General features: G+C 36.5%; 1 protein-coding gene across 2 annotated transcripts in view; it reads left to right on the top strand.

Annotated features, from left to right (window-relative positions):
- The first annotated feature begins 6 nt into the window (after positions 1–6).
- The window catches only part of LOC112682525 (sal-like protein 3), a 78,477-nt gene continuing 54,517 nt past the window's right edge, over positions 7–23,966 (top strand). For both annotated transcript variants that reach the window (XM_025553153.1, XM_025553152.1), the window contains exon 1: positions 7–768. In XM_025553153.1, the coding sequence (XP_025408938.1) occupies positions 618–768 (151 nt within the window). In that variant the 5' untranslated portion in view covers positions 7–617. The remainder of the gene's footprint in view (positions 769–23,966) is intronic.

Below are 23,966 nucleotides of genomic sequence, written 5' to 3'. Positions count from 1 at the left end.
CACCGCCGTGCAGAGCTGCGCAACTACGCCGTGCCAACACACGACAAACGTGGTCGCGGATATCGTATAATTGTAATCGTTATCGTACGGTACCGATCGTGCGAACAACGGTGGACTGATCGCGACGCGATCATTATTATAGTTTTTTTTTTTTCTCTCTCGCGAAACCATAAATAAATATTACAAAAAAAAAAAAAAAATTCGTTTAATAACTTTTATCGAGACAGTTTTTTTTTTTTTTCTTCAAATTTTTAAACCTCGCACCACGGTCAACGCGCACGGAACTACGTCGCCTCCGCCGGACAGCGCCAAGCAGCGGCGTGCAGTCGTCGTCCAGAGCACATCCCGGCGCCGGCGGTACAGGTGCGTTCCCCGACTTAATGGGTTCCCGGTGCACCGGCGACGAGTCCGATGCCGCCGCCGTCGGATCCGACTCGTAGTGCCACCGCAGACGTAACGCATCACCGTCGGTAACGCGCGCGCGTCTTGGTGGTGGTCGGGCGCCAGCTGCAACGCCGTCGAACCCGCGGGCGAAGGGCCCGAAGACGCCGGTCGACCAGAGCGGACCGTCCCGCCGCACGTTCCCGCCGCCGCCGCGCAACAGCACCGCAGTCCGCATGTCCCGCAGAAAGCAGTCCAGACCGGTCAAGGTCCTCGAGGACGAGGAAGAGTGCGCCGACGGCGTCTCGCACCACGGCGAACCGGGCGCGGTCGTCGTCGTCGTCAACGGGCACCACGTATCCACGTCCACTCGCCGATTCGACGACGGTGAGTACCCACACGTTTGTCCCATCTCCCCCCCCCCGCCGCCGCCGCCCCCGTACTCCCGGCGGCAAGTCCGCGGCCACCGCAGAAACCGCACTCGTTGTACGGTTTTCCGGACTTTTGCGAACAACTTTCGATTTCATACGCTCGTTCGCGCGACCGCGGTCTTGTTTTGAACGGCCAACGTTTTTCCCGCGCGCAAAACGTATTGTTTTTTTTCGCGTGCGTGCGTGTGCGTGTGTATGTTACGTGTGTATCTGCTGCGTACGTATGTGTACGTATTTTACTGTTCGGGCACGATGAGTGCAGGTCGACCGGGCAGGACAAAATACGCGATAGACGTTTTATTTTTATGTTGTGCTAGACTTTTATGGATCACTGATAGGACCTATGAGTTTTACCACGGGTTTCGAGTACGTTTTCGGTAGCTACGTCAACGTAAGCAATATAGTTTCTGTAACCGAATTCGTTAACGAAAAAACGAAAAACGACCTCTGAAAAATTGCTCTCGCGTATTATTTTATTACAACAATCGAGTTACGTTTATTATTAATCGACAATTCTGTTTTTGCGATATAGATTTGAGAATTTTATTTGATTAGGTTCACGACAGTCAAACATTTTGTTTGTTACGTATAAATATGGTTTTTATAAACACGTTATAATATTAATAACATATTCCCGTAACTATTTTATTTCTTAATTCAATTAAAATGCATTTACGTATCTAATATAATACGACGCGGACAAAAAACATTTTAATAATTTTTACTTATTCATCTTTTACATCACTAACTCTTTCGATTAATTTACCAACCCTCACACATTTATCACTCTCTGATGACTGGAACTTACAAATACATTTAACGGAATAACTTTTTTTGCATATTTATAAATAATATAATAGAATTGTTTTCGTGTCTGAAACACGACGGTTGCAACAAAAGTTTTTGTCTAACATTTTAGTGTACACGAGTACGTATATATACGGTTGTTTTCACTGCGTTTTGATTAATTAAAACTGGAAAACGATAAAATATTGTTCCAAAAGTTGAGTAGTTCCGGTGCACTTTTCTGTGTAAAGTAATTTAACAAAAAAATCTGATTAAAACCGCTTAAAATCAATAGCTCATTGCTTAAAACTAATTTATTCGTTACCTACAAGTACAATCGGTGATAATTTTATTAAATCGAACGTTTAACGATTATTCGGTCCTCGATTTTTGTATGCATTGCACTTTGCACACAAACTACGTGCTCATAGATGTACTCATTGCACTATTATGTTGGTTTTTTTTCTACCGACCCCTGCAACTACAATATTACGATGGGAAATTGTTTCAAGTATAAAATACGCACTCTTGTCCCGCGAGCATATAATAATATACGTTTTTATTATACGCTCTTTGAATATATGTGAAAAACCGTTTTCAGTTTTTGTTTTATGTGTTCTTTACGCTCTCCGTAGCGATGACACATAATAATAAACCAGAGGTTTGGAGTTATAATAATAAAAGTCGTCATGACCACTACCCCGGGTGCGTCGCAACACTATATACACAAATCTCATAACATAACACACTCGTGTATGTATAAACATACGTATATAAGCTGTGTGTGTGTGTGTGTGTATATAATATGTGGGTATGTACATTCGACGGAGAGAAGACACGAGAATTACGACTTGGACCCGTTGAGTAAATCCATGAAAACTACTATACTGCCCCGTTGTTACTACTATTACATCCGTATACAGAGCGGAGTGTGTATAGGTCCTATTTGTGTTATTCGTCCCAGGGGTATGTGCGCCTCCATCGCCGCGACGATGACTTTATTTCGTTCGCCTCCTGTTCGCACACGCACACCACGCATGTACAAGGCCATAGGAGTGTGCGCACCTCGTGTATATTATTCTGATTTCGCTGTGTTCCGGCACATGAAGTTTGCGGTAGTATACAATTCGTTCACAGGGTTGCTACTGTTTCTGCTGGTTTTCGGATGTTGAGATCACTCTTTCTCTCTCTCTCTCTCTCCCTCTGTTACCTCCTCACTCCGTAAAATATATATATATTTGATGGGGACGAAAGTTTTCCCACCGGGCTCGTTTTTTTTTTTTTTTTTTTGCAGACTTTTATGGATAACGCGCGCGACCGGTCACTATAACCGCGCGTATGTGTGTGCGTGTGTGCCATACACGTACCCGTACGAGTACATATATTTATATAAATATATATAGGTTACCGGGGTCCTGCGTGAAAGGGATGGCCATCGGTCTTTATTACAAACCATATACACTGACGTTGTATTATATATACATGTGTGTGTGTGTGCGTATTATATGTTGCTGCTGCTGCACGTCATATATCCCAACGTTTATAATATGTCTTCGTTTCCTTACTGCTGTTTTTGGTTTCTCCTTATTTTTTTTTCTTCGTTTTATCGATATAGTATAGTTTATAGGTGGTATACATACCGCGATCGAAATATACGTATAACATACAGGTAGCTCCGATACGTACAGCTAGTTAATTGGCTGGCGATTTATCCGAGTTTTTTGTTTTGCGTCGTCTTGTTTCGGGTTAAGTGGTGTATACATATATAGGTGTATAGTCGATGCGTATATTATTATATTGTAATGTATACTAAACTATACTGCATTGCTCCGAGAGATACTCTTAAACATATACGTACGTACGTACATGCATGCGCACGTATGATAAATATATATATATATATATTGCTCTAAACAAACCGACCGAACTGATAAAATTGTATAATAGTATTATAATGATTGCGCGTATGTGTACAAAGAGAAAAAAAAATCGAATCGATTGTTACGGACGGGGACTCCGCAGTGACATAAATTTACATGTCCAGCGAGAGCGGACCCGGGGAATTTGTGGAATTATAATAATATTCATAAATCAATCAATTTCGGCGACGAACGGAGACAACAATAGTACGCGTATTATAAATAGTAGCGACCGAAGAATTCCCACCGCGATATTTTTTAAATTTTAATACCAGTTTTATATTGTAATACGCGTAAAATTCGATCCACCACCGACATTGTGTTTCGCTTTCACATGCTTCTCGGACGGGTGCGGCGCTGCAGCGAGTGTTTTAACACGATTCGCCCGCCGTACAGACCCGGATTTTGTCGTCAGAAGACGAAACGTGTTCAAAACCGAGACGTTTTGCTGCGTGAAAAGCGTTATTTCAGATCCGTTTTCAAGTGCATAGGTGTACGTTCTGTATCGAGCGGGATAATTTTCCACAGTTTCCGGTGTTTCCGTAAAACAAAATAAACGACACAATTTTTTTTCGCTTAACACCGAACGCACAACAATAGAATAAAAATAATAATAACATTAAAAAAAAAAATTATAGATACAGATATATACATAATTAAACGTGTATACGTTAGTGTATAAATGTTTAGCGGTGATGACTTGACGGTTTTCATTCATGAAACGTCGACGCCACCAGCACTATTATAACGCGCGCGCGCGTGTATTACGCGACGTGAAACCGAGAAACAGCTCTCCGGAAAACCGATTCACATTCCCCTCCATGAGTATATGTAGTATTTATACGTGTTTGTATATATATATATATATATATTATAGATACGACGTTTAATTTTTTTAATTTTTTTTACTTCCAATACTGTATATTATAATAACTATAGGTAAATCATCGTGTATATATATATATATATATGTACGTATATGTGTTTGTTTCCTATAGCGCGCGCGTCGTTTCATTTTTCATTCATAAAAGAATCGTGGGAGTTTTTTTTTTATCCCGTTTTCGGCCGCTCATTGGAATTAAAACGCGTACGAACCGGAAAAAGGAAAAGGAAAAAAAATTAAGTTTTTTTTTTTTTTGTTTTTTGTTTTTAATAACGCTTGGACGTCGTAAGATACACTATCCGTCGTACAACTTACCTGCCTATATTCTCGATATTCCGACGGCTACTTTATACGCCTGTACACGTTGTAATACTTTACCGGTACTACTACTACTACTACTACTACTACTACTACTACTACTACTAATACTACTACTACTACGATTATTATTGTTATTACTATTATAATTCGGCCTACCGCGCGGCGCATACGGTTTGTTTAACAACGGGCAGACGACGGAAAAACGTCCGTGGTCACGCACGGATCTGCAGCAGTCGGTGACGACGAGAATCGATTACGGGCGTTCAGCCGGGGGTCTGTCCGTGCTCCAGCGATCCTTAAACATGTATATATATATATATATATATATATATATATATACATGTATGTATATATTTATATAGGTTGATCCTAGGTCTTCGAGTTCGAGATCGTCCGAGTATATACGCGCGTATAATTTCGAGGATTACGCGGAATAGGCCGAAAATAATTATAGTCTGTACGCGTTTATATGTTCGTCCCTGCGTGTAAAACTGTGGGTAAGGATGTACGTTACAATACGCGCGTACTAATGTAAATAATATTGTACATCTATTATATTGTTATGTATCATTATTGAAATATCACCATGTGTACATCGCTTTTATCCTTCCTCGACCCTTTTCTCGCCGTCTCTTGACTCCCCTTCCCCTCTCTTGCCGTACTCGTCCCGCGACTTAGCCGTACGAATATATTTTATACATATATATTTACTATCTATCTGTACGATACGAAATAGTAATATATATTATAAACGATGGCACGGCTATTGTGGGAACGACGCGTTTAATAATGTCTAGGACCCGAAATCGAATTTTAAAACACGTTTAATCTAATCAGCATTGACTACCTACAACTAATTATTATTGTTTTAGATATATATTATGTGCATTTTTTTTATTTTTTATGTATTAATAATTGTTTACGATCGTTTACATTTTAATATACTTCTCGGTTGTTCGCGAAACAATATAATATGGAAAATATAAATTCTTCTCGACGCGATTACTGTATCTTTCATCTATAGTTATTCACGCCTCTGTTGTAACGATAATACGCACGCAAATTTTTATTATTAATACGTTATTGATATCCTATTATCGATACTCCAGCGCGTAATTAGCATACAATAACATAACATGTTTATTTATAGTCACTCGAATAATGATGTGTAATATTGAATCGCACGACACCCTTACTGCGATGCTAGTGATTTCATAATGATGTTTTATAAAATCATAGTTCGTGTGGTGTTTGTAGTAGTAATAGTAGTATGTATATTACTATCGAAAATACTATTGAAGGCAATAAAGATATCTCCTCTCCCGGACTTGTGAAAAAACACCGGAGAACTACTGTTTTTATGCAAACTTCCGTTAACGAAACGTCGAGAAATTATTTTAATACTGATATTATGTATAGGCTTATCGATCGTTTGGTTTGTACACACATATATCATATATATATATATATATATATTATACAATAATATTGTGATTATGACATACGAGTAGAAATCGGTCGTCTCGGCCGTTAAAAATAGTCTGGGAAAAATCTGATTTCGTTGCATAACGCAACGATTAACATTATGATAATATAATATTGTCAAAGTGTAAAATATACATTTCGAACGAAAAACATTATAGCATTCTTTAGACAATACGCTTTTACTTTTCTTGAAATGTTAACATAATACACTGAATACGGTATGCCCGTGTTATGGCAATTATACGGAATTATTTCGTGCGGTTAATTTTGTTAATATTATTACAATAATCCTTCCAATATTACGTGTATACCGTAACAACGTACAAATCTATTGTACCGAATAACGTCCATGTCTATATATGTGTTTAAATCCATACTCGAGTACAAGTACGCTCGGGACACATTTAATTAATTTATTAAATAGATGTATTAAACTTCTTATATGTGGTAATAATAACATATAGATATATTAGTATAGAATATATAGTTACTCGAATATTTATGCGTGCTCGCAATGCCGTCCTCCAATCCAATTATGTGTAATTGAAACAGAAAACAAAAAGAAAAAAACTGGCTCCCCATTGCCGTCGTCGCTATTTATTCGTTTTATTTCTACCGTAACTTCTCAATAATTTATCGCATACACATCGTACAATAGGTATGTATAGGTTAGCAGTTAGGTGGGGATCGATATAAAATTGCTTTTGGATGAAAAAAAAAAAAGCATTGATCAAAGAGTAATACACATGTTTTATTTTACGAGAACAATGACAGTACGCATTATAATAATAATAATAATAATAATACCGTAGTTAGTAGTGTATACACTGCGCGTAACGTACGTACCTATATTTGCCGTGTCGCGGGTCTAAGAGCACTCCGTATGTTCGTGTACTTCTTATATTCGCACGATATTATGATAATCGGTGCTTCTTCTCGCGGCGAACGTGTTGTTCGCACCCGCAAACACGACGTTATTATATATTATTTTATACGTCTTGGTGCAATTGAAAAAAATTCGATTACATTACATTATACGTATTATACATACACACAATGCGCGTATTACAATGACAATAATAATACTTGTGCTCATCTTGTTATAAACGTAAATGTATGCGTACGTATATTACGTATTATGCCGTTTGTAGTATACCTACACTCGCACACGTGCACGACGTGTCTATTATTAAATAATAAAAGCGAGAAAATCGCGTACAATAATATTATCTGTAGGTACGCGTGTCGGCGGCTAGCGCGTGCGTTTGAACGTATGCGAGTGCCGTGTGCCCCTCGACCTCGTTCGCGCTGTGCGCGCGTCGTCTTGCTTTTCGTTTCTAACGTGTTACCGTGGTACAATAATGCGCGATTTACGCCACGTCTCTCTCGTGCGCGCACTAGCTGCTAAAATGTACGCCCGGGACGAATTTATTAAATATATCTATCACGCCCCCGACAACCACCATGCAGCGGATGACCTCGGCTATTTTTGTTCGCGTTTTCGCTGTTCTTAGTTTCATCACAGTTGAACAACACTTACTTCGAGTGCATCTCCATCGAACCGTGCCCCGAACAGGATATTTTAGAGCCGTTGTTGTTCCCGTCCCTGTAGATGGATGACAATTGTTAGAAACAACATCTCACACGTGTCAGTGGCTATTTTACACGGTTCTTAGCACGGCGCACTTTAGGATGCAGGTACAACATTCAAACGTAGTCCTCCTATACATAACGTTTATTATCAGTCGTTCTAATGCGTGTATTTGTAGACGTACGATGCATTCTTGAAATCTAAAAAAAAGTACTCCGTTCAATTATTGCGAACCGAACGGATCATCGTTATTCGATGCAATAAGATGCAATAATTTATAGATTCTATTTTGTTTATCAAAAATAACCGACAACTTACGAAAATCAATTGTTGTTCATGCGTTGTGGACCGAAGCCAGAGAATAATATTCGAGGTTCCAACGTTGTGTGGTACGCAAAACGTGCGTCGCACATAATATGATATGTAATGTGCACACAAATAAGAGCCGTTGATTATATATATTTTTATTACTATCGTTTTAACTCGAACCTCCTTCGCTGCAACATCACAATGGCGGCGCGTACGCTGTTATGTATATACGTACGAGTATATTACATACATAAAAAGCGCGTACACAATAAAATGCTTGCGCGCGCAGAGGGTGGCATATAATATACACTACACGATCGAAGGGATGTAAGAAGACGGGGGTGGCGTCGAATTTGCATGAGCCTCGTTTTGCTTAATGGACTCGAAAATTATATGTATATATTCGGCGCGGGAGACGGAGAAGGGTCGCGGCGAAAACAGGGGAGACAACGATTTCGCGTAACCGTTTTTACCCGCGTCGTGTAACGCTGATGATGTAAAATGACGTTTATCGACGAGTGTGTAGGAGACGCGTCGCCGCCGACGCCGTTGCCGCGGCGAAGAGCGGCGCGCGCGGCTGTCGCTCGAGATAATATTATAATGTATTACACTGCGACCGTATTTTCTTTCCGTCCCGCTCCTGCAGTCGTATCGCCGTCGTATGCGAACTGAATATTAAATTTTAATGCCAATTTAATCGCCTCCCTGTTTTTTTTTCTTCTCCTCCTATCAAACGCACGCCGTACATAACACAAGCGAAATATAATAATATATTATACGCCTCCGTGCGTAGAAAATAAAAATCTTATACACGCGTTATCGACGACGAAATTCAGCTGTACCTTATCACATATATATATATACGAATATATGATATACGTGCCACGACTCTACGCTTCGAACTCGGCCGCGTGCTGCACTTAATTACCGGAGTGTAGTAATTTCGAATCTGTTAAAATAATATAAGTATAGTTGATTTTCGTCCGGTCATATAAACCTCTACCCTGCCACCACTATTTTCTTTAATCGTCGATTAATGTGTCCGTCCGCCTTTGTGTTCACGTGCACGAAGAGTGCATACGAGTGCACTGTGAAAAACCGATGACGACTAAAATGCACTCTGTTGTGGAACATTATGATATAATAGCGACTGTATGCGATTTACGCGTGACTGCTAATCTAATAACGATTTTTTTTTTATACGTCGAATCGTGTGCAATGTATAATTTTGATGTTCTATGTGCGTGATTTTTTTTTTCAATCGTTAAAGATGATATTCATTGTAATCCATGCAGTCGATCACCGTTCTATACATATGGCTTTACGAGTTCCGTTTGTTTATTATGTGTTTGAAAAGCAAACCAATTACTGCCGTCAATGTTTTGTATCTTTATGCTTGTGATTCAATAATGTACACGCGTACCCTATATTTACAAAATAGAACTCTGTTTAACGATGCATATCTGTATTGCGCTAATTATAATTTAATCTTTCTATAGTTGTAAAAAAAAAAAAATAGTATCAACGCGTTGGTTAAGCGTTATATTACGTCAGTTTCTCGGCGGTCATTCTCGGAGTACAGTGTACAGTGAACTTTTATAAATAAACAATAGTAAGTTGACGAATCTAAGGTTCGATGTATTTTTAATATATACTACCTTTATATATATTTGTAAATTTTACACACATAGATAGAGGAACTTTTGAAAAATGTTCTAAAATTAAAAGTTAGACTTAATTTTTTTTTTAAACGGGTTAAAAAAATAAAATTAAAAAAAATTTGGAGTTTGTCATCTTACCCATGTGCTGGGGTAAGTTGACATTTAGTCGGGTTAAGTTGACATAGCATAGTTGCATTATGTTTTAATGAGTAAATATACTTTTTATAAAGTTCAGTGCATTTATTTAAAAATTAAATTATATATTAAAAATCAAAGTCTTAAAAACTTAAAAACAAATATAACAATAAAATAACATTTTTCTTTCAGTCTGAAAATCAAATAAAATAATATAAAATAAAATTGATTTATTACATGAAGGTTTTACATCGTTGATGTAGTCATTTATAACCAATTTTATTGTTGCTTTGTCCCACGTTGGTTCAGTTATTCTTATATAGTTTCTTGGCATTGTTTCTATGACGTAAACGTACACGTATTAACAAAAGTATTTAATAAAAAATTTAATCAAGCGGGGTAAATTGACGATAGTCATCTTACCCACGTCAACTTGACTCGATCGATAATATATTTTAATCATGATAATATTTTTGTCTTTTTAACATACGTAATATATATAGGTATACATAAAAATAAAGCTTACGCTATACTTTATCGATTTAAAATAATATATATTGGCTTTCACTTACCTTTTTTTGGAAAAACGTTATTTCAAAACGCAGAAAATCAAAGTGTGTACGGTGATAACAGAATATCGTAAATAAAAACATATGGTCTTCTTCATGATTATTTCTTATCGGTAAAATAGTTGTTCCTAACATCATTCCTTACATTTCTTGTAAAACATCAGCTGTTAATATAATCTACTATCAGTTATTATAAATTCGTCATCTTACCCAGCTCGTCAACTTACCCGGGTCTTCCTTCACGACTCGCTTGCAAGTTAATAATTTGTTACAACCATTCCTCTCTGCTTACGGTTCACGTGTAGGCAAACAAAATAATGCAGCACGATACACCCATATGCACAAGCACACACGTACTCACAAACCCAATTATACACGGCCGTTCTGTGGATCAAGGGTTGACGTTTACGTTCGTCGTCCACAGATGAAGTTCATGTACGTACGTGTATCTGCGTATGCAAATGCAACTATCCTACCCGGACACCTAATAAAGGGTTTTTCTCTAGCTACCTATGTAATTGTCTATGACCATAAACGGAACTTTGGCTTATCTTTTTGGACTTCGTACAAACTGTTGTTTTCAACAATATTTTCCTGTACGGTTATTGACAAATAGTTGGTGTATTGCTTTTTTGATTTTTGTAGTGATATTATGCAACGCGTTCAATATTTTCGTGTACAATACTGCCGACACGTAAAATGCATATTAATAAATTGTCTTAATTGTCCGGATAGTCCTCGAGAGCTGCTGTAGTTATTACCTACACTAAAACAGTTTATCATTACAGTAGTTACATTAGTGGATAATACAGTCAACCTTATTAAATTATCACATACCATATTTACTAATTAATCCTAGTACCCCGTCGGCGTGCGTGCGCAGCAGCATAACAGAATATACAGCGAAACGATTTGACTTTTTATAGTGTTTCGCGACAAAAATATCGTGTCGAAACATTGCCACCCCTACCTTTGCGGCGCTCTTCGATGATCGTCTTTCATCTTCACCCGGCGCACGTTTTCATTCTGCGCGGACGAATTGAAAATAAAATATTTAATGAAAACTCGTTATCGCATCCACCGCGGCATGTACGTAACCACGTACCATATACCTCTTCATTCTCTCTCCGTCACCGCCACCACAGTTCTTCCCTGTCCAACTTGTTCTCTCTCTCTCTCTCTCTCTCTCTCTCTCTCTCTCTCGCACACGCGCTCGTGGCATTCGCCAATATCATTAAAAAATAATAACACTAATAACAAACAGTTATGTTTTATTTTTACGGACTCGATATGATATTGTCTATACACACACACACACACACACACACACACACACACATACACACAGTATATCAAGTAATATACTCTTATAAATAATCATATATACAATATAATGGTGTATAATGGTACGTAGATAATATTGTGTACTTGTTTAGAGTACGGTGTACTTCGCAGTGGCGGTGGTTATAATGAGAGTTATAATACTGTAACACATTTTTCACTCCGTGACGGCGGCACCACCCTACTGCGCACAGGTACATATATATACATTGGTACGAATTTATATTTACGAACGTGTGATTTACTCGCGCCTGGCACGCGGTGCTGTGTTTCAATAATAACATATCCCATTTCTACACTCGGAAAAGCTAATAAAAAGCCACCGCGGCGCACCACCACTCGTCGTCATCGTCGTATAACACTATATATATTTGTACACCCCTTAACGCTTCCCCCGCGGTGAAAAAGTTAATCACTATTTATTCATTTGACGAAGAGAAATTCGTGGCCCGCGCGCTTTTATATACGTATAATAACGAGGGTAATATACGTAGGTAGAAATAAACGTTCGTGTCTCTTGTAACGCCGCCACGGTGTTGTATGCGTTGTACGTACATTAAACATATACCGAGTTGTAAATGTTATAGACACAAACTAACGCACACGCGCACACCCCGCGACCGATGAGACTTAATTAATTTTATGTATATACCTGCCTGTACGCTCGTCCGATCGCGTGCCCCGTTCCAATGACCCTCGAAGAAAGCTCATCGTTAGTGTAATATAACCACGGTTAAAAAACATTACGATTATTGTTTGTACCGATACATAGCAGCTCTGTTTATTTGAATTTTCCTCCGCTCATTTTCGACCCTTTAGATATTATTATAGATATAAGACCACTAGTTACCGATTTTTTCCCATATTGTTACATCTGTTCGCTTAACGTTGACCACGGTTTCGAAAATAATATTCACTTCGATTTCGAGCGCGAGCCCCTACGGAAGACGTTTGTGTTTGTTTACGCCAAGTTCTTAAAAATAAAAATTACTATTCATACGAAAAACCTATACTCGAGTTATAAAATCTTCACTGCGTTCCCCTTTCCTCTTCTTCCAAAATATCGTGCTTGTGTATGATAACTTTTAGAAGTCGACGAGCGCATAAAAACGTACACATAAACGTGTATTATATTCACCTCTATTTTACGCGTATAATATATGATGTACCCATGAATACATCGTGATTGAATCGTGTGTATATTTTATGTTTATGATATTATTATTATGGCAATAAAAATTAAAACAAGAGTTTTCGTTTAAAAACGACACATATATAATCTTTTTTTATTTATTTTACCGCATCATACCTACTTATTGTCTTTGAACATCAGTTTACTTCAAAACCATACAACCAACTATCAAACGAATCGCGTGAGCGTTTTATCTGTGCACATAATGCGCAGATTACCTTTATTGTGTATTGTATTATTATATAAGTTTAGGTACGAATAAAATTCCTTGCAGTAGGGCTCGACCGTCGGCTTTAACCCTGCCGGTACTGCACGCATCGCTTTCGAACCGTCACCTACGAACCTTATTCCTGTAACCCGTTAATCACACGGAATGTATTCGAAATTCTTACTCCACGATATAATAATAATACGATTCGCACGTGGCCTCGACGACGTTTCTTCGTATTATTATTAGTGCGCGTTTCGTAAAAAAAAAAAAAATAAATAAATAAATTTGCATATAATACCATACTAATGATTTACGCGTTTTTCTATAGCGCTTTTATAATCGTACCTTATGTACGTATACATATATCATTGCAAATTATTAGATAAATACGAATTTAAATAGAAAACTATGCGTGATTTTAATTATACTGTCACGTGTATGTTTACACGTATCTATACATATCAGTGCACGACATTTCTAACGAACAATTGATTAAAATATTTTAAGATATTTGAATACCCACTCGTCTATATATTTATTTATGTCTATAATTGTTTTCTTGTTCTAAAGGTGACGTTTAACGTTGATAGATGAACGTTTGCATAAATGTTTCATAAATCAAGAATTTTATTCTCGTATAACAAATTCACAGATAAATTGTAATTTTTACGTCGATAATCCCCAAAAGATAATTTTATATCCGTAAATAATACGTCACGACGAGAAAATAAAAAATTCAAATTCAAACCATGCCACGCATACCTATATATATATATATATATATATATATATATATATATATTTATACACATAACATACATACAAAATACGAGAATGAAATATAAGTACTGCAGTAGACTATGATGATTCGCATTAACACAGTATATTTTATTATTTTATGCTCGCCAAAAACGTTAATATCTCACTGATCATGCCGTTCTGACTTAAAAAGAGCAAAATAACAGTATATATTAAAATAGTTGAATGTATATGATACATATAGAACGATTAAACGTATGCATACCTATATAATTATATACTTATTAATATTCTAATTTTTATTCGACGCCTTTAAAGTCACTTAAAAACGCATTATAAACTTCAAGTAAAATAAAAATTCTTGTACATATTAAAAATATATCATTAAAACTGTTAAGGTTATTCGAATTTGGAATGTGTTTTATAAATAAAAAAAATTGAATCAGTTATAAAAATAAATTTTCAATTTTAAGATATTAAAAAAAAAAAAAACAAATATAAAGTATTAAATTTATCAAAGTCCGGGCCTTAAATTAAACTACTTAATGTACAGTTTATTAAAGTACGTTTCTTGCACGGGTTTTGATCGAAACACTTAAAACTTGTACGTCGTCGCCGGCTGCCGAGTAATGTTAATAATTCAACTTTATGCGTTCAGACGCGTATATATTTATAAGAAAAAACGAACTTAATAAATAAATGATACAAGTATATCTACCTAATATTCTTCGTTATTAATGTTGATCACGAAAGCAATCACCATGCCCGATTTGTTAACAACAACGCCCCTTTTATGTGAACCGATTTCGTTTATAATTATTACAATTATTTGAACGATGTACACACATTATGCCGTACACACGCATTTCTCGCGGAACCATTTAGTTAACCGACGCTCAGACACACACACACATATGCGAGCACACTAATGATTTGTGAATTGCAGTAAAATGCATGTTGTACTTTCTCTTTACACTTCTTACGGGTCGTTTCACGAAGCGCGAAAATCGCGATTGTAATATTGTACTATACCACTCGATTTGTCCCGCGATGTTTTAAACATTGCAGGTTTTCGTAAAATAATTATGTAGATACTAGTTTTTTTTTCCTTTTTTTTTTTTTTTTTTCAAAGAATTAAACAACGCGATATTGTTTCCCGCAACGCGATGATAATACTAATAATTCTTTGTAATATTATATTATATAAAAATTAGTTCTGCCTTTCCTGCTCGCCTGATCGGTTACCGCGTACCGCCGCCGCCGCCGACGCAGTTATAGCGGCAGCACGTTCGTCTATAATAATAACAATAATAATAATAACAACAACAACAACAACAGTAGTAATAATAAAGTCTCTTCGCCGTTATGCCTGCCCCGGTATACCTGTACAATAAATAATACTCGCTGCTCGCAGTGGTATAACACAGTGCGGATTTCCAATAACCGTGACAAATTTTAATTAATATAGTTAGCAGATATTTTTTTTTATCGTGTTTTTTTTTTTTTTGAGTTCTAAAAACAAAGAAAAAATGGACTGGAAATTTACCACGGAAACCCGGGCTTACTGGTCCGTCACGATCGCTGTTCTATGATATACCTATACCTAGTACACACGGCTGATGGCTGCAGCAGCGGTTTGTCAACGACGACCGATAGGTATCTCTGTAATTATGTCGCGCGTAAAATGTTAATTTCGTAACACACGGCGATTATTCTTGTGTAAATCGGATACTTTTATGTTTGCCAACCGCGCGCCGTTCGCAGACGCAGAGATACATAAATATGCGCTACCATATCGTTCGGGCGTACCGTTCAACGTTGCACAAACGTTTGGCTACGTCGCCTACAGTGTGCGTGAACCGCCGCCTCGTCTCCGCGTGCTGTACCTGTGTGTAGAGTGTCGTATTATTACGTTCAGTCGTGTTTTGCAGGATTTCGGAAGCCCCGGGACGTAAAAAAAAAAAAAAAAAATGTTCGTCTCCCTCTCCTGCTGCCCTGCGGATTCTATTTTTTCGATGCTAAATAAGATCAATATTTTGGTACGGTCAATATCGTATAAATACGCTCTCCGCGATTGTACTGTCCGCAGCTCACGTTCCTTCTGAAACACGTCTCGTGCGTATACGGAAGATATTTCGTGTGCGGCGTAGATAAAATCGAAAAATCGAAATATTCCGAGAATAAAGTATTGCAAAAAAAAAAAAAAAAATAAACGAACGCGTCGGTGATTCAACGTCGATTAGTACACAGGATAGGTGCGCGCGCGTATTATACGTATTATATCCTTCCCTCGGTCGATTGTTGCTCCGATTCCTTTGTGATGATGACGGATACTATTACACGCGTTTTCTTCGACACCCGTTTTACAAATTTAACAACGCGCGCGTCCGTGCTCAATTCGTTTGTTTTTCATTTCGTATTACACTCCAAACCAACAATGTGTACGCGTCTGCGTGTGTGTTTATATAATATGCAAATCGATTGTATGCGTATCATTTTTGTGTTTAATTTTTAATTATATCTTATATACAATACCTGTACAAAACAATGTTTAAGACATATTATTAAGTATACGTGTATAGGTGAATCACTTTAATGTACATACAACTCTTGTGCAGTAGTCGGTATCATTGTTATGCGTGCGAGTGTGCACGTGTGAGTGCGTAATAATTGTCGAAATAAATAACGACAATGGTTGCGCACAACGACTGTTGGTCTACCGTTCGGGGGTGGAATAAATAACGATATAATATACGGAAAAAGATATGCAAATATTTTCAGTAACAATTAACGTGTCATGTTTTGAATGTTGGTCACACACACACACACACACACACACACACATATGTATAAGCACACTCGTGTTCCTATTATAAACATAAACGTACATTTCACATTAATATAACAAACAAAGCAATATCACAAAACGAATATATTATTATCTTACTCACCAGGCCGGTACAGTCTTAAAACGCTCGCGCGCGCCGGAAACATGCGATTATTATTATACGCGATGGTACCTATAAGAACGCGCATGGAATGTATTCCTGACAATGTGTGTGTGTGTGTGCGCGCACTTAATAATAAAAATTATACGACAATTTACTTTACTATAGTAGTCTTTGGTGTAGTACAGTAATAGGTTGTAGTCGTCCATAGTGTTGTAGTAGTAGATAACACACACACTCATTTGCTGACACACTCATACAATAACAATCCGGTTTACCCTTCCATCCTCCCCCCTCGCATCGAAGTACGTGTATTCTCAATTCTTTGTACATACATATACCCATGTTTAATAGATATTTTCGTTTTCAGCGAACACACACACACATATAATATTATATCCATTGTTTATAAACGTTTAGATTAATTTGAAATTTACGTGTGTACATACTTCCTCTTTCGGAACCAATTTGCATTTAAACACAATATGCCATTAACGCCGTCTTGCAGTAGACGAACGACACACAATTTGTTCAATTACTCAAAACTACGGTCGCAAGACGACTATCGTTTTGCCCATTTCTGTGCGCGTGTGGGTGCGCGTGAGAGAGAAAGAAAGAAAAAAATAGACAAGGTTTGTAACTGCTGTGCATAATTTTATACACATATAACCTTATACGTGTGTATAATCACGTATAATAATTTCGACGATAAATAATGCGCACGCACACTCTGTACTGTTTAGCGTTTACCCGCGGCAGCACTTGCGTGTTGTAAAGTGAATTACAATTTAAACCATACACCCCACACAAATCTTCGTATTAAATATTTCACCGTTAATTGTCATATCTTTATAGTCCTCTTTTGTATTTTTTTACGTTTTATTGCTGTTATTATGTATACCATAGTCGTGTAGATATAAACGCAGCAGCGAATAAGGACAAAAACCATAAAACCGTTGAAACAGTCGTATATATATATATATATTTGAATTTACGACGAGTATCCCATGTACAAATTTTTATTTTATATTGTATGAACGCGCGTGTGCGCGAGTGTATAAATTAATTTTGCATTTTTTTTTTATATAAATTTATATTATATATGTTCGTGAAGTTTGATATAGATAACTACATTGAATAAAAAACCATTCAGTGTTTTCTTTCCCTATAATTAACATCAAACTTAAATTTTACAACTCATACGCGTTTAAAAATAGTAATATTCGTTAGCTTTAGTATATTTAATCAATGGCTGTATACAATTTTATACTTCCATATTTTAACGATAAATTCACAATTTTAAGTTGGTACAAATCGACTGTACTTGTATGAAAATCATAGTTTTGTAGTTATATTTTTGGAACTCCCTCTCCAAATAACGAGTTTGACGTACGCCACTGGTCCCTTCCTTTACCGTTGTTGTCTACTACCAAACGCCGTACTAATGCTACAACTCTACTGTATTAAGTATACCATACGCGTTCGTCTTAACCTATGCCGTCATACACGTATAAACTATTTGCCACCTTTCGCACGATTTTTATTATATTTCACATGCTCCAAACAAAAAGAAAAGCGGTTTTGTTTAAAATGTGGTATTTCTATTTTAATTTTTGCGTTACGAGCAATGTATAATATGCATTTATAAGGCACCCAATTTTTACGGTTTATACATTCATACTCTCATCGTTTTACACAAATTTTAATGTACGTTATATTTACATGTAAACAATATATCTTAATTTCCCGCGGACAACGATTACGGTTTTTATAATATATTTGTTATTTAGTGTGTTTTCGTGCATTTTATGTACAGAATAATTCGCTGGTACGCAAATAGAATTGAATCGCCTCAAAACCGTACGCGGTAAATGTACTTAAAAGTGAAAATCATATCGACATCGAACCCGATTAAAGACTATCGGCAATCGTTTTCTTTGCAATAATCCTGATGCTTCATCACTTGTCGCCCCACGCATCGGTGTTCAGTTACCCGTTTATAGGAATATTCATTTTTACTACCATCGTAACTCTTTGTACCGCTACTTTACTACTTTTTAGTACTATGTGTACCTAGTACCACTGCAGTTATTTACCACTACGGCATTATGCATTTATACAATACCACACTTACGATCTCTACACACTACGCGAGTACCTTACACAATAAAATCGCGGTGAGACGCTCGTGCGAAATTTAAATATACGACTGATGTGTATAAATATATCCGAGGTGCACTCTCATACGCATACGCGCGCATTCATATATACCTCTAACAGTATAATAAATATCACATAGCCGTATCGTGTCGTCAAATGCACTATATAGATGTGTGTGTGTGTGTGTGTTGCAGTTAGTGTATTATACATTTATTTACATAATATAATCTAGGTACATAACATATAACATTGCTCTAACGCAACGAGACGAACGCGTTATTCATATCGCCGAACCGCCCCAAGTACCAGTATTCATGTGCATAATGCACGGCGCACTTGCCCACCCGCATTCGTCCCTGCGTTTATATATTTATTTGTACATTATTATGGCAGTGTCGCGCGGGTTCCATTACGGTTTACGTCCTTAATGTTTTTATAATCGCTGCGCTAGAATACGATACATATATATGTTTACAGAACACACTCGTATATTCACTGCAATAAATACGTATATGTTCTAGAGACTCAACGCTGTTATGTCGTCCGTTGGTAAGAGGATAATATCGTTGCCTGCTCATCAAACAGCGCGTTTCAATTATCTAAAAAGTCTTCTGCGCTGCGCCCGACTTCGCAGTACAACTTATTGGTTGCAAACTGCATTGTGTTACAGTACACGAAGGCTAGGCGTGTCTTATGCATGCGAACGGTTATCGTCATCGTTTTTGTCGAGAAAAACGATCGTGACAAATATATTCATATTAACGCATCCCACGGGACTGCGGTCATAAATCATTTTGTTCAATATCACAGTTATCATTTCGAGAACAGTGAAAAGCTACTATTCGCGCGCAGGAGATTTCAACGTACAAAACAATGTCGTTGTCGGACGAGAAGGATTAATGTAATGTAGTAGCTAGGTGGTCTTATGTTTTAAAAACGCGTCTCGAATTCCATATAGGTACATATTTAATATATTCAACTCGTCGGGCGTCGAGAGTTTTCGTCCGGAGTAGAATGAAGTTATTTCGCAGTAATCGTACTACTCGTTTCTGTGTATTAACAATATATGTGGAAAACGATACAACAGAGATGTTAGGTCTACTTTATTCGTCCATCCTTTTAGTATTTTTACACTGTATATATGTGTGCGTTTATCAAATTTTTAGGCTTTTGAATATTTTTTTCCATATTTTTAAATAATATTAACTAACATTTTCTAATCGTTTTAAAGATTTTAAATGACCCACCGTAACATTTGCAACCATTACATGTGTCATTCGAGTGTTATCGTTTGAATTTTGAAAATCTTCATTAAAATTATTCCCTTTACAATTATTAGTAAACAAATGAAGACGTTTAAAATCCATCTGCGGAGTACGGTTAATGTACAATTTTAATACATCGCTATAGCGTTTTCAAGTATTTAATTAACAAAATTATCTTGTAAAGAGAAATCAGCCGTCGTATTTCAAATTGTGTGCAACACTTTACAGCTGTGCTGTATATCTTCGTTTTACATATATTATCTATTTGTATACGGTTTAATGAATTTACACTATCGGTAACCAAAAATTAAATATGATTTCTTTCGTTTCGTATTTGAATATTAATTTGTATGCTTTCGATGCGTAGTCTGAAAAAGTATAACACATTAATTATAATAGTATGTATTGTTAATATAATAATACTAATCATAGTTTTCGGAAGATTCCAATTGATTATTTTCTTCGACCCCAACGATGACACGAAACCAAATTATTTTGCGTTATCATGTTGTAATAGAATTTTATTTTTTCGAAAATGCATCGTTATTTTGTTTTATTTTACTGGACGAGTATTATATTATTATACACAAATACATACATGCACACGCACACGCACACACACACACACACACACATTAACATTAAAAAACAATTGAATTCATATGAAATCGCTCATGTTCAAGTGCGGGTCTGCGGAGGAAACAATACCCATTACCCGCACACGGCAATTAATAACTGCAGCGCGTTTCGAATTCACGCTTCGCCAGTATCGGAGCGTCTATTGTTATTGCTGTGAAAAAATAAAATAAAAAATATAAAAAGTAATGATAATAATAAAGCGATACCTATGATAATTTAATATACGTCATTCCGTTGTTTCCTAAAGTTTTTTTCGTGTCATTTTATATAACACTTAATTTATAATTATTGTTACAAGACGAAAATCCGATCGCATGTATATACATGTATATGTATAAATGAGGATACAAAATTATGTAATATAGGTTTTTATTTGTTCCTTCTTGTAGTTTAATTAAACCGTAACACTACGTGTGTATAAAGACGTCAGGAACGGCGCGAGGGGGTAGGCAATAGGAGCAGTTGCCCGGGGCCCCGCGCCTTAAATTATAATTAAGTCCCCGCAGTTCTGATTTAACTGAATTTAAAATATTTTATTAATATAAATTATAAGAACCAACATTTATTTTGCCCAGGGCCTCGCAACCTCTAGCACCGTCACTGGACAACGTAACAGTATCTCGCGAAATTTTTCTTATTGTATATTACTATAAAACTATTATTGTACCTACTATGTAGAACTGTATATACAAAATATGCTTAGTTAGTTGTTGCTCTTTGCAATTATATTATGCTTCATTCTACCGCGGTCGTGGGGTGAAAAATATTTAGAATTGTATGTCGTTCTATCATCGTTACTAAACTAAAATAATCAAATCTACACTCTATATAAAAAGTATCCAACATAATTTTTGGTCACTTATTTACATATATACAATTTACTAACATCTTTGTTTAAACTCTCACTTTGTAGATTACAAAATTAGAGAAGTAAAATATATTCGTTTTTCATACACTTGGTTTGACCATCAAATTATGCTATCTGGTAGAAACAGATTTCAGAATTTAGTTTCACTAATTATGATCTAATTATTTATGCACACAATATATTAGTAGCTATAGTAAATGTAGGTAATATATTATGTTATAGAATAAGCATAAAAAATCGGATAAACGTGTACTGTAAATTTTTATTTAATTTTTAATATCTATATAATTTTTTGAATTTGATTACATTAATTACATTTTTCGTCATTTTTTTTTTCTTTAGTATCAAGAATCTTTATACAAGAAGTTGTTTTTATTTTTCGCACATTTAAAACGGTTTTTATTATATTTTATTTTGCTTTAATATCCGCGCTATAGGCGTCGTGTTCGATGTATTTAAGGCAGAGGCGGAGGCTCTACTGTGGTCGTTTCTACATAATGCATTCAATACGGAGTTTGTATTTTACGGTGTATCCTGCAGCGCGCGAGACTACTCCCCCTACCGCAGCGGCTCGTGGTGCCAACGCGCAAACATTTGGTTAAAAATGAAAAGTAATGATGGCGAAAAATAATTTCACGCCCGTTGTAAAAGAACGCGTATATTTCACGAGGCGTGACTTGATATTTATTTATTTATTTTTTATCATTCCGCGCCGTTAGGAATTAATTTTAAATATTTTACTATACCACTGCGCATGCGTATGTCGATCGCCCGGTATACAGCGACCCGTGTTGTTTGCTAACACATTTAAATAATAGGGTGTTAGCCGTTACTACCGTCACCGCCGACAGCCGATGCAATATTCTTGTTTATTCCCTCTCGCAAAATGAAAAAGAAAAAAAAAGTACAAATAATAAAAAATTATTCGGAATTTAAAAACACTTTTTCGTCCCCGTCCCCGTCCCCGTCGTCGTCTCATTTCTTTGTCTTTGTTGTATTTAATTCGATAATATTCAAGAGCGACGACTGGGTTTACGGGGCCCCGCCGCTACCGACGCCGCTGTGATATTGACAGAGTCAATTTATTGCCATCGAGTCGTCTATATACTTACTTTTATCTCTACCTACGATTCGAGTTTTTTTTTCTCCTGTCTCTTAAATACACGCACAAATAAAATAAATCCAAATTACGTTTATATATTATAGTATATGTATACAATATATGCACATAATTATATTGTGTACACACAAACAATTATTTCGAATACTAATTCATCTTTTGTACAGTTCATTATACTTACACCGAACGTAGCTCAACACAGGATTAAGTGTTGGACATTTATGACGTGGGTACACCTATACAGTAGTTGTATATGTACTACTCATCGTACACAAGTGATCGGAAATTCATATCAATGCAGCGGCGGCAGCGCATTATTACACAAGATCAAACAATCAAAGATCTCCATAATTGTTGTAACTTGCGTTTCTGATGATTCTGTACACACACTGGACACCACACGTATTGTACTAATAAAACATGTATTGTATGTGAAACAAAATTTAGGACTAAGCCATATCATGTGCATTTTATGCGCTCGAAGGAATGTGCGCGCCCGTTATGTATACTTATAATATATACGTTTGTACACAATAAACCGAAAAATATAACTCACCGACCGTGTTCATCCTTTTCTCGTACCCGATACATATTATGTATTATATCATTGAGTATCATTGAGTCACAACGATAGGGGTAAATCGAATTGTATTATTTACGAACACGTGAACGTACATTATTGTTTGCGCCTATAATATATCGAACTACCGCTGTTGGGTGCAGTGATCTATTATATTTATTTTGTTATACATGTGTGCGTAGGTAAAAGTGCGTTTACGGTTTTATTATTTTCTTTGAGTCACGACATGTATAATGTGCTTTTTGGCCAACACCTATCGTATATTATGCTTCTCTTATAATACGCTTTATACACGACAACATTGTGTTGCGCAATACCGTCATAATGGAGTTTGACACATTCGAGTAGTCTTTTCCTATACACGTACGTTATTGTACGCACTTTGCAGCGTTTATTATTGACAATTTTACGG

Source organism: Sipha flava, unplaced genomic scaffold (genome assembly GCF_003268045.1).
Source record: "Sipha flava isolate LNK unplaced genomic scaffold, YSA_version1 205_pilon_pilon, whole genome shotgun sequence".
Classification (NCBI taxonomy): domain Eukaryota; kingdom Metazoa; phylum Arthropoda; class Insecta; order Hemiptera; family Aphididae; genus Sipha; species Sipha flava.
This window is presented reverse-complemented; position numbering and strand designations above follow the sequence as displayed.